Source organism: Carassius carassius, chromosome 43 (assembly GCF_963082965.1).
Source record: "Carassius carassius chromosome 43, fCarCar2.1, whole genome shotgun sequence".
NCBI lineage: Eukaryota > Metazoa > Chordata > Actinopteri > Cypriniformes > Cyprinidae > Carassius > Carassius carassius.
Window position 1 is genome coordinate 24,074,012 of NC_081797.1, and position 12,320 is coordinate 24,086,331.

At 41.7% G+C, this 12,320-nt stretch overlaps 1 protein-coding gene across 3 annotated transcripts in view; it reads right to left on the reverse strand.

The window, feature by feature from the left end:
* LOC132124628 (anoctamin-3-like) overlaps nt 1-12,320 on the reverse strand; it is a 93,900-nt gene that overhangs the window by 64,112 nt on the left and 17,468 nt on the right. For all 3 annotated transcript variants that reach the window (XM_059535735.1, XM_059535734.1, XM_059535733.1), the window contains exons 3-8: nt 5,881-6,011; nt 5,318-5,473; nt 3,844-3,944; nt 3,712-3,756; nt 2,221-2,355; nt 505-611 (exon numbers count right to left, since the gene is read on the reverse strand). In XM_059535735.1, the coding sequence (XP_059391718.1) occupies nt 505-611; nt 2,221-2,355; nt 3,712-3,756; nt 3,844-3,944; nt 5,318-5,473; nt 5,881-6,011 (675 nt within the window). The remainder of the gene's footprint in view (nt 1-504; nt 612-2,220; nt 2,356-3,711; nt 3,757-3,843; nt 3,945-5,317; nt 5,474-5,880; nt 6,012-12,320) is intronic.

The window sequence follows — 12,320 nt, forward strand, 5'->3', positions numbered from 1 at the left end:
TTATCACAACAAAGGTCTAAGCAAGCGCACAACAATGACAACGTATGCGATAGAGTACGAGACCAAACGCAGCACGTCTCAACACAGTAAACAAACAAGTGTTTCCTAGCAACGACAACTGCGCTAAACACTAATGAGACAAGAAATAAATACACTTATGATCTGCTTTTAACACCCGCTGATTTAACTGCTTCTCACAAAGGGTATTTCTTTAAACTCTCTTGGCTGGCGCTTGAACACACTTTACTGTTTATCACAACAAAGGTCTAAGCAAGCGCACAACAATGACAACTTATGCGATAGAGTACAAGACCATTACTTAAAAAAAAGATCATATATAAAAGAAAGGTATGAGAAAGAGAAATGGTATTAATAATGAGTGAGAGATATGGTACATCATTGTGTATATGATAAAGATAGAATTTAGTGACTGCGGAGTGAGAAAGGGGTGTTTGTGACACATTTGGTGAAGATGTTTTTTTGAAGAGTTTAGCTTCTTCTTACCCATCTTAGACTTCCCGTCCTCGTACTTTGTGCGCTGCAGTACATGATGTACTATCCTGCTTCTGGTTGAGTTTGAGAAAAACGTCTCTCTGTTGTTGATAGTAAAACTTCAAGAAAGCAAAGTACATTGTTTTAATACAGAAATTTGTTGTAAGTTGCATGTATTAAAGCATGTATTAAACTGAATACAGTAAATATAAACACACCAAAGCAGCCTAGAGATCAGTACTCATAGCTTTAGTACATCAGTGTAAATATTAAATTAGAGAGGATCACAGCTGACCCAACACATAAAGCTCAGAGCAGATTTTGTGGCTTAAAGCCGTCTCAGCTTACAGAAAAAATTCATTCATTAAAGATTGGCTTTCTTCCTGGATGGAATGAATCTCACAGAACCTGTCAAGAACATTTTCAGGTGATATTGCCGCCTTGTAATTATAAGGTTCTGCCTTCTGAGCAGTTTTGAGATACTGAGTTCCAAATTTTTGCATTCCATAGACTTCTGTAGATAGAAACCATTTTTGTTTTCTAAAAAAAGGCCCAAAATGTACACAGCTAACAAAAGAAACCTCACCTAATGTAAATAAGATGTCACACAATGTAAATATGTGAATAACTACATTTTGACAAAAATGTCAGATAGAATATTATAATTCCAAGGTGACAATATTTCACCTCAAAATCAAATGAATTCCAAATTTCCTTGTAAAATTTGCCTATAAAATATATTTTGCACTGAGACACTGTTTTCATGAGAGATGATTCAAGTGCAAGTGCATGCAAGTGAACCTTTTATTGGGGACTCCCGAAAACCAAATTATGAACCTTTCAAATATATAACTGGGGCACTTTCATAAATTTTGTTTCTCATAGCGTTATCATTTGGACACAGTGCAAGTTCCCTTAAAAGGGAACACCTTGGGTTATGACTGTAGCAATGGTTCCCTGAGAAGGTAGCAAGATCCTGCGTCCTCTTGACATACCTAAGACTTGCTTTAGCCTATCAGAAGCATGCTTTTCTGTGGGCAGTGTTGGGGAAAGTTACTAAAATTAATGCATTACAATATTGTGTTACTCCACAAAAAGTAACTAATTGCATTATTTATTTATTTATAAAAAGCAACTTTTCTTGTAAAAATAAAAGTAATGCATTCCTTTACTAATTACTTAGGGAAAGTAATCTGATAACGCTCAGTAACATGCGTAACTTGTAAATCATCACTGGTTGCAGGAATACTATAAAGATTTTTGCCATCAAACGTCATGAGTGATGCAGCACAAATCAAGATTGGAGTAGCTGTATACTTGTTTTAAATGCAGTCACACAAAGGCGTTCCTCTTGGCATCATCATAATGTCACGTCACTATGTAAAGTGGATGTCAGCAACCAATAACTCAAACACTCACAAACAGTCATCAGGTTCAAGTGCATCAAGTACGTGCTCTGAAAATGCCTGCTTCATAAAATCTGCTCTGAAAGGGTCAGCTGAGGCTAAAACCTGCGGTGGACACAAAGTCCCTCGAGCTCATGGGTGGATGAAGGTTGTGGGATTGTGGTTCAGCTTCAGTTAGCAAACCATGGCTGAAAATGTATATGAAGACATGGCTATTTAATTGCAGTATCATTTTCACAGAAAGCAAAAGGTGCCATTGATTTTTTTTCTTCTGAGAAGACATGAGATTTGTTAATAACAAGGTCATGGATGAGGGACGTACTGGTGCATTCTGGCCCTGCTGAAGGGGGCGGTGTAGCAGTCGTTTTCCTCCAGGTCTGGTAACGCCTCTTTATCCAGTTTCATGGGGTTTCTGGGCAGCCAGCTCTTCAACTGACGAAATCTCAACTGAAATCGACTGTGGACATACGTTCACATTAGCATTTCTCGAAAGTTAGATATTATCTCCAACAAGCAGACTAAAAAAAATTATTAATGGTAGTTTCTAATTAACTCTATATCTAGAGTCTGACACAAATTTAATTTGAAGAAAATGAACTAAATTGCGGCAACGAAGAAGCTTTTGACTTTAATGCAAATAAAATGCAATCATTAAAGGTCCCGTTCTTCGTGATCCCATGTTTCAAACTTTAGTTAGTGTGTAATGTTGTTGTTAGAGTATAAATAATATCTGTAAAATTCTAAAGCTCAAAGTTCAATGCCAAGGGACATATTTTTTTTAACAGAATTTGCCTACAATGAACGACCCGTTTGGACTACATCCCTCTACTTCCTGCAGTAATGACGTCACTAAAGCAGTTTTTGACTAACCTCCGCCCACATGAATACACAAAAAAGGGGGCGTGGTCTTGTTGCGCTCCGACGGAGAAGAGGAAGAGCTGCGTTTGTGTTCGACATGTCGTTGAAACTCTGTTATTTTCATCTCTGAGTCCAGTCACCTTTGTTTGGGCTTCCCAGGGACGCTGTACTTAGAGATCAATGGTTACAATTTATGTTTAACTCGGTTCCCGAAAATTATAATCCACATGTAAAACTATGTGCAGCACATTTTGCTGAGGACAGCTTCCTCAATCTAAATCAGTTTAATGCCAGATTCACACAAAGATTATTCTTGAAAGATGGAGCAGTTCCCTCTTTGTCTGGAGAAGGCGTTGTTTATGGACCACAACCGGTAAGTGTATTTTATTATTTAAGTTGGTGAGTTTAACAGTTTCTGTAACTTATTACACAAAGGGCAACGCTGTTTAGCTTTGTTAAATAGATGTTAGGGCTGTGCAAAAAAAATAAAACGCAAATTTCATGCGTATCTCGTCAGTAAAAACGCTCCTGTGATTATAAGTACATCTACAGCACCTGTGTTCAGATCAGGATTGCCAGGTTTTTAAAACAAATCCTGCCCACTTGCTTCTCAAAACTAGCCCAATCGCGTTTCCAGGAGGGCGGCGTGCGCTCAGCTGGTGTCGAATCACAACACAGGAACCGCTGGCCCAATCAGAACCGTTACGTATTTCTGAAGGAGGGACTTCATAGAACAAGGAAGTCATCAGCCCGTTTTTTATGACAGTGAAAACAGCGGTATAAAGATAAGTGAATTGTGTGAAAAATACAGTTTTTTACACGCGAAACATGAACACATGTTATATTGCACACTGTAAACACAATCAAAGCTTAAAAAAAGCACGAAAAATGGGACGTTTAAATATCAGCCAAATATGTGTAAACACAGAACAGTGAGAGCTCTGTAGTATCCTACCTGCCCATAGTTTTTTTCTTCCAGTCTGTGAAGTAACACTTTTTCCTATAAAAATATAAATCATACAGTCACAACGCATGCACATGCAGTACAGTATGAAGTGTAGTAGAGCATGGTGACAGTCATCTCAACCTGAAGGGCATTCTGATGTTCATCTGCTCAGCATATTTACACAGCGTGTCCCACGGCGCGTGAATCTTCACAAACAGGATATCACTGTTTGTTAGTGAGGGCTGTCAAAGTGAAACACAACTCAATATTGGCATATAACAGACATATAATCAATTACATGTCTTGGTTTTATAATATTGGGAATTGAAGTTTTTGAGCAGACTGATTTCAAAAATAAAATGTATATGAAATCTAAATACATTTTTGTTCATTTTTTTGTCTTCCATTTTTACAACTCAAAATGTCTAAATAATTTGTTTTAGCAATATTTACATTAAATGGAAAAAGTAATACAATTAAATTAAATTAGTAATACAATACAAAATTAATTACATAATAATCATCAATTATCGAGTTCTCATAGAAGTCTGATCTCATGTTATTTAGAATGAGAACTGTTCAATGTAATCTCAAATATTAAAGATAAAATAAAATAAAATCAGCATCATATGAAAAGTAGCTAGTTTTGTGTACAACATGCCTCTATTGAAACAGATGCAAGCTCCCAATGAATTATCTCACTTGGGCTCATTCCACATTACAATTACATTTTATTATATTATGTATTAGAAATATGACTCAAACTAAAGTATGATTCTAATTAAAAATCCACATACTGCATTGTTTTAAACTAGCCCCTACTAAATGATCAGTATACGTACAACCACTTGTTATTCATTCAAGTGTAACTAGTGGGAACAACATTCTGAGCCTTTTTTAATGAGAACATTGATGTAAATATAATACAAACTTAATAAACCAACAAATAAAAGCATGTGATATTTAGTTTGCCATCCGTTGGTTAAGCATCTAACTTCATTGATACCCTACTGAAAAACAGTTTTGTTCATTTTTTTAAGTGTCGAAACTTATTTGGATCTGTGTAAAGTAGCGGAGCTAAGAAAAGCTGATGTTGCTACCGAGCTTGGAAAAAGGTTGTACCTTTGTACTGTATGTTTCGACATTACAAACACACCTCCAAAAGAGCTGTATGGGTAAAAAATAGAATGACTAATGCTGGAGTTGTGCTACAGTATAAAATGGTGTGACAGATCTGGGAGAAGTAAAGTAGGTTTGATAAAGTAGTGTTCAGGTGTTCAGCAACCAATATAGAGCATTAAGAGTTCCCTAAGAAAACCACATAGAATTAAATAATGCAGACTCCTTGAGTTTTTGACTCTGAACTGACATTATTAGGTCTGTTCTAAAACTTATCAGCATGAGCTGTAACATATCAAATACAGTTTTTGGGGTCCAAACCCCTACTTGTTTCAGTTGACAATACTTATTTTATATATAAGTATATATATACAGGCAAGTCTAGTGTCTATTTTCTGCTGGCACTCTGTGATCTTTCCTTAAGGGCAAAAGAATCAATCCAAACAAATGACCGGTAAAATACCACTGTCATCTGGTGAAAGATTGTGTTCTGTACCTCCTTCTCCAGCATTAGCCCTTCCGCCCGCAGGTTCCTCTCAAACGTGCACCTCTTCTCCACTTGAGGGCTGGATTTCTTATAGACCAGTATATAGTCAATGCGCTTCTTCCCATCTCTAAACATCAATCCTGAGGGCTTTTCTCGATTGTTCCCCTGAAAATGAATCAGAGCATTTCATTCGGTTTTATTAGAAAATACGAAACAATAATTCTATTAAGTTTAGGTTTAGGTAGGACTGTAATTTCTTTTGTCGAACGAAACGGGAAAGACTCTTTACCACAGACATCTTTGTGCTTGTGAATCTAAAGTACTTTTCTTAAATCCCACTGGAATTATTCAGTGTTGGCTTGAAAATTTACATCATGATTGAACATCTCAATATGTTGCTGAAACATTTAATTGTGAGAAAGAAGAACAATAAAAAAAAATGTTTACGTGATTATAAAAGGGAGCTACTTAAGGCAAAAATGCTACACAAGATCTGATTGAATTCATCATCTAGCACATATATTGAAGCTGGGTTGGCAGTGCATCAGCAGGTAAGAGGACAGATGTTGTACCTGTGTGGAGTCTGTGCGGGACTCTAGCTTTGCTCTGGACACAGGCTTCTGCTGGACGAGGAACGTTTCATCCGTTTTAGGCTCAAACTCCTCCACCTCCTTCTCTTCCATGTAGACATCCTGACTAGTGTCTGCCCAAGAGATAAACACGTGGTTTTATGAGATTAACCCATTGAAATTAACTGGTGCTGAATATAGATGTGCAAATTATCAGCTGTTCTCTAATTTATTCCAAGTCTTAGCCTTGTGTAAAAGACTTAACCATAATTAATCACATAGGATTCATAGCCTCATACAGCGCTTGTCAAACTGTCAGTGAGATTGGGAATAGCTTTCTTCAGGTATTATAGACCTAATGGGACTTTCCCCAGTTGGGTTTAGATTGACAAAGGGCGTTGAATTCAAGCAACGAGCCTTTACATTTCTGCTAACACAAAGTTAGTGCTCTGATCACCAATAAATTTTTATCTTCTGTGCTCTGAGATTACTGCTGACTGTTGCAGCCAGTAACCCTCATTAGCTCCACAGGTTTTTAGACAAGACAGCTTGTTCCAAGTGCTGCACAAGGTTCTTACTGAAGACGCTGGAAGCATTTCCAAGTGCTGACATTGCTGGACTCTTCTAAGAAAAGCATCACATTTTCCTTTGAGTTTAGTACCACCCACTAATGGCCATCATTTTGATACAACATTCCTGCCAGGAGATCTTTTAGCAAAAGCACCTGACCTGATGAGGTCAACACAATTGCAAAATGAATAATGAGATGGTCCTTTTTAAGCCAGCTGATTTTCTTAGTTTTTCTGTCCACATGCATACAGAGAAAATTAAGGTGAGGTCAAGTCAATTCCCCTTTATTTATATAGAGCTTTATACAATACAGATTGTGTCAAAGCAGCTTTACAGTCTTAAATAGGAAAATAGTGTGCCAATAATGTAGGAAGAGAGTTGTAAACAGTACATTTTTCAGTTAAGGTCAGTTCTTATGGAATTACATTTGGTTCAATAATAATGAATGTAACTTTATAAAACTGAACGTAACTTTTTCAGAAATTATAAAAAATATGCCATTACAAAAGAAGAAAAACACAATGAAAGTGAAAAAAAAGAACTCAGTCGCATAAATTTAACAGGCTCTTCAAAAATGCTTCATTCTTTGTTAATGTTTTTCAAATATTCATTTTCGCTAATCGTGGATTCTAAATTCATTGCCACAGATTTCGCATACGCTTCGCAGTTTTTCGTTTGGTGTTTTGACATAAACCTCTCGTGGGGGCGGGGTTAACACTGATCTACTCTGATTGGATAGTGAGCTTTTGATGGAAAGGTGCTCTCTGACCGGGAAGTACAGACGTCACTCAGTGGCTCGTGCTGCGCATATTAAATTGAGAGACCAGATTGATTAAATCTGGTCTCTCCCGCAAAAAAAATTTTTCACAGACAAAATTAAATAAATGTATTTTAAGCTCATACACAGGTTCTACCCTGTAAAGAAGTGTATACAAAGATTTAAATCTGACATTGATCTTACATGCTCTTTTTGTTCGAGTTCTGAAGAAACTGTACACTTATTTTGGTCATGTCACTACACTCAGAAACTTTGGGATGACACTGGTGTATTTGTCAAGTGTAAGATTTTACCATACTTCTCAGTACATATGAAAAACATTATATTTGGGTATTATGACTCTGACCCCACAAACAAAAATAACAGTTTTGTTATTAATTAAATTTTTTTCCTAAACAATTTTTTCACATTCAAAAATGCAAATTCTCCAACTGTAAACCTGTCTTCTCTGTTTTCCTAAAAGAAATGGAAAACTATTTGAATGTCATTTCAGTATCTACTCATAAGAAAGCTAAAGGGACTGTTAGATTTGCTCTGCCTTTTATCTCCTTGTGTAATTTTGTTTAGATTTTGGCCCTTTTTTCTTAAGTTCTATTTTTTTTTTTTTTTTTTTTTTGTGGTTGATATTATTTGATGTAAGTTTATACTTTTGTATGTTTTTGTTCTCTGCATTAATAATAAAAAAAAAAGCTCTCACAGTGATTTGTATGCAATTCGTCATGCCTTGTATTACTAAATATGTAAATAATATTTGACCTTTGATCATCTCAGTCTGTAAAGATGAGCTCTCAGGAGACACAGAGTGGCGTCATCTTACATATTTAGTAATACAATTCACCGCGAGAGCTTTCCAATATGTGCGCCACTGAGTGACGTCTGTACTTCCCGGTCAGAGAGCACCTGTCCATCAAAAGCTCACTATCCAATCAGAGTAGATCAGTGTTAACCCCGCCCCCATGAGAGGTTTGTGTTAAAACACCAAATGAAAAACTGCGAAGCGTATGCAAAATCTGTGGCAATGAATTCAGAATCCACGATTAGCGAAAACGAATCTTTGAAAAACATTAACGAAGAATGAAGCATTATTGAAGAGTCTATTAATTTTGTGCAACTGTTCTTTTTTTAATTTTCATTGTGTTTTTCTTCTTTTTTAATGGCATATTTTTGATAGTTTCTGAAAAAGTTACGTTCAGTTTTATAAAGTTTAGTTCATTTTTATTGAAACAAATGTAATTCCAGAAGTTCTTCGTTGATTCAGTTATGTTATCGTCCAGCTCAGTTCAGTTCTCTTCAAAAAGTATCTGTGCAATCAAGTCAACAATATTGCCAGCAATTGCAAGCAAAAGGCGACAGTGGCAAGTAACCAAAACTCCATTGGTGACAAAAAAAAAAAAAAAAAACTTGGTAGAAATGAAGCTCAGTTGGGGGGTTGGGGTTGGTGAAATCGTACTCGGTTACTAAACGTAACCTCGGTTCTCTCTAGAAGAGCGAACGAGTACTGCGTCTTAGCTAAGACGCTACGGGAAAAGTCTCTTTTCACGAAATACTGAAGCAAAAAAATTATCCTTAATTTTGTATTTTTGTAAACCCATTTGCAGCAGTACACAGCCATAGGCGAGATGGCTCGTTCGCTCATTGGCTTGTTCTGCGGCAACTGCACAGCCTATTGAGCGCGGGCTGATGCAACATCAGACCAATAAGGGCGCTTCGCGCCCTCCTTGCAACTTCCCGCCGAAACGGGTGTGGCCCAACCTATAAAAGGAGCTCGAAAAGGCTGACTCACCTGATTTATTTCATCGCCGAAGCGAACCAGAGTGAATCGTGCGCACGGCAGAGAACGCAGTACTCGTTCGCTTTTCTAGAGAGAACCGAGGTTACGTTTAGTAACCGAGTACGTTCTCTTACGAGGGCTCTCTCGTACTGCGTCTTAGCTAAGACGCTACGGGAACCCAATGTAAAACGCCGTGCGCGCAGGGATCACACACCAATAAACCTAAAGCAACGCCCAGGATTTACAGTGCACAGTCACCTGAGGGACTCACAGAGAGTTCAGGACAGAAAAGGGAAAAAGCCCTCCGTCCTATATCTAGCAGCATCCGTAGATGCGGCAATATGACATCACACAGCCGAGGCAAGGCCTGACCAATGTGGCAATGCGGGTCTTACGCAATACTGCCCATATAACAGTCGGCAGCGCATAGCGCTCGTGAACTCAGAATTCCCCTCTGGGCCCTGATTCGACTATACCGACAACAGCCTTGCTTTCAAGGCGGGGACCTCCAGGTTATAGAACCTGATAAATGTAGACGGCCAGGCCCAACCTGCCGCCATACATAGATCCTGCAAGGAGATCCCAGTAGACCACGCCCATGACGAGGCGACGCCTCTTGTGGAGTGTGCTCTGACACCCAACGGGCACTGAAGGCCCCTGGAAGCGTAAGCTAACGCCATGGCGTCAACTATCCATCTGGATAGAGTCTGTCTCGAAACAGCCATTCCCTTGGAACGTCCACCGAACGAGACAAACAGCTGCTCCGTCTGCCGAAAGGCAGCAGAGCGAGACACATAAGCTCTTAAAACCCTGACAGGGCAAAGAAGACTTGAGTCTCCATCCTCCCCTGACACCGGCAGGGCAGACAGGGCAATAACCTGAGCCCGAAACGGTGTGATTTCAGCACATAACTGTGCCTAGGTTTGAGTATGACCCTTGAGTCATTGGGCCCAAACTCCAAGCACGACACCCAAATGCAAATCACCCACACGCTTCACAGAAGCGAGAGCCAACAAGAATACTGTCTTGAACGACAGATGCTGAAGGCTAACCGATTGGATAGGCTCAAAAGGGGGACCCTTCGTGGCCTCCAAAACCGCCGCGAGGTCCCACATAGGGACTGACGGAGGTCTGGGAGGATTCAGCCTCCTAGCTCCTCTGAGGAACCGGATGACTAAATCGTTCCTTCCTATTGACTGACCGGACGTCGTTTCAGAAAACGCCGTGATGGCCGCCACATAAACTTTGAGCGTGGATGGGGCTCTGCCCTTATCCAACAGCTCCTGTAGGAAGGAGAGGACCTCCGTCACCTCACAACTAAGGGGTGAATAACCTCGAGCTGTGCACCAGCTGGAGAACACCGACCACTTCGAGGCATACAGACGTCGTGTCGACGGAGTTTTAGCCTGAGTGATGGTATTTAGCACTCCCACTGCGAGATCAGCGGGTAACCGTTGAGCGCCCACACATTGAGGGACCACAACTCCGGTTGAGGGTGCCAAATCGAGCCCCTGGCCTGCGAGAGGAGGTCCGTCCTCAACGGTATCGGCTACGGGGCGACATCTGCTAACTGCATCAAATCTGGTAACCATGGTTGGTTCTTCCAAAGAGGTGCTACGAGCAGTATTGAACATCTCGTTTCTCTCACCCGTTCTATCACCTGCGGAAGGAGGGAGACGGGAGGGAACGCATAAAGCGGGCAGCACGGCCATCTCCGTGACAGCGCGCTTTCGTTCTTGGAAAAGAACACGGGGCAGTGAGCGTTTTCGTGGGACGCAAAGAGGTCCACCTCCGCCATGCCAAATCTCTCCCACAACAGCCGGACTGTTTGCGGGTGTAGAGACCAATCGCCGTAGGAACATTGCCTCTGGACAGCCTGTCTGGACCCAGATTCTGCAGTCCAGGCACATGCACTGCTCTCAGCGAGCGCACGTTGCGCTGAGCCCAAACCAGGAGGCGTTCCGTCACCCTGCACAGGTATTCGGGACCCGAGACCGCCCTGGCGATTTATGTAGGACACCACGGACATGTTGTCCGCACGGACCACGACGTGGTGATCCTTGATATGGGGACAAAAGCGCGTCAGCGCGTTCTCCACTGCCAGTGTTTCCAGGCAGTTGATATGATGGAGCTTTTCCCGTTTTGACCATAGGCCAAAGGACTGTCTGCCTTCGAGCAGCACTCCCCATCCCGAAGTGGAGGCGTCCGTCGACACCATTTTCACACTCGGTGAAGTCCCCAGACATACACCTGATCGGTACCAGCCGTTCACTGTCCAAGGTGCTAGAGCCGCAATACAGCTCTGATCGACCTTGAAATGCAGCCGGCCAGACGCCCACGCTCTGCGCGGCACCCGAGCCTTCAGCCAGAACTGCAAGGGGCGCATGCGGAGCAGGCCCAGCCACAGAACCGAAGACGCTGAGGCCATGAGACCCAGCATCTTTTGACAGTGTTTGAGCGACACGGTCGCGCCGCAGCGGAAAGAACTCGCTGCGCGCTGAATGCCCATCGCGCGCTGTGGTGACAGCCGCGCCGTCATGGAACACGAGTTCAGAACTATACCCACAAACAGGATCGTCTGACTGGGGTTCAGCGAACTCTTCGCCCAATTGACACTGAGGCCGAGCTTCTCGAGGTGATTGAGTAAAACGGCCCTGTGGTCCACGAGCTCCGCTCGTGATCGGGCCAGTCGTCCAAATAATTCAGCACTCGTATGCCTCTGAGTCTGAGAGGAGCGAGCGCTGCATCCATGCACCTCGTAAACGTACGAGGAGCCACGGAGGACTGTAAACTGGTATGCCTGGCCCTCGAAGGCGAATCTCAAATATCGCCTGTGGTTTGACGCTATCTGTATTCGAAAATACGCGTCCCTCAGATCTATTGACATGAACCAGTCCCCTGTGCGAATCTGCGCGAGGAGTTTCCTGGTCATAAGCATTTTGAAACTGCGTTTCATCAATGCCTTGTTCAGCTGTCTTAGATCCAGTATGGGCCTGAGACCCCCGTCTCTCTTGGGCACCAGAAAGTATCTGCTGTACAGCCCCCCCTTCGCTTTGAGCTTGAGACACAGGCTCTACAGCCCCTTTGCTCAACAGTTTTGATATTTCGGCCCGAAGTATGTGTGCTACTTCTGTTTTGACCGTAGTTTCGACGCGCGCTGAAGAGCGGAGGGCGTCGAAAAAAACTGTAGCGAGTAGCCTCTCTTTATAATGCCTAGCACCCAATCCGAAACCCATGGAAGCGCTGACCATGCATCTGCATGAATGGCTAAGGGCTGGATGCGAAGCGCGCTCTGTTGACCGGGCAACGGCGGCGCTCGGGTCA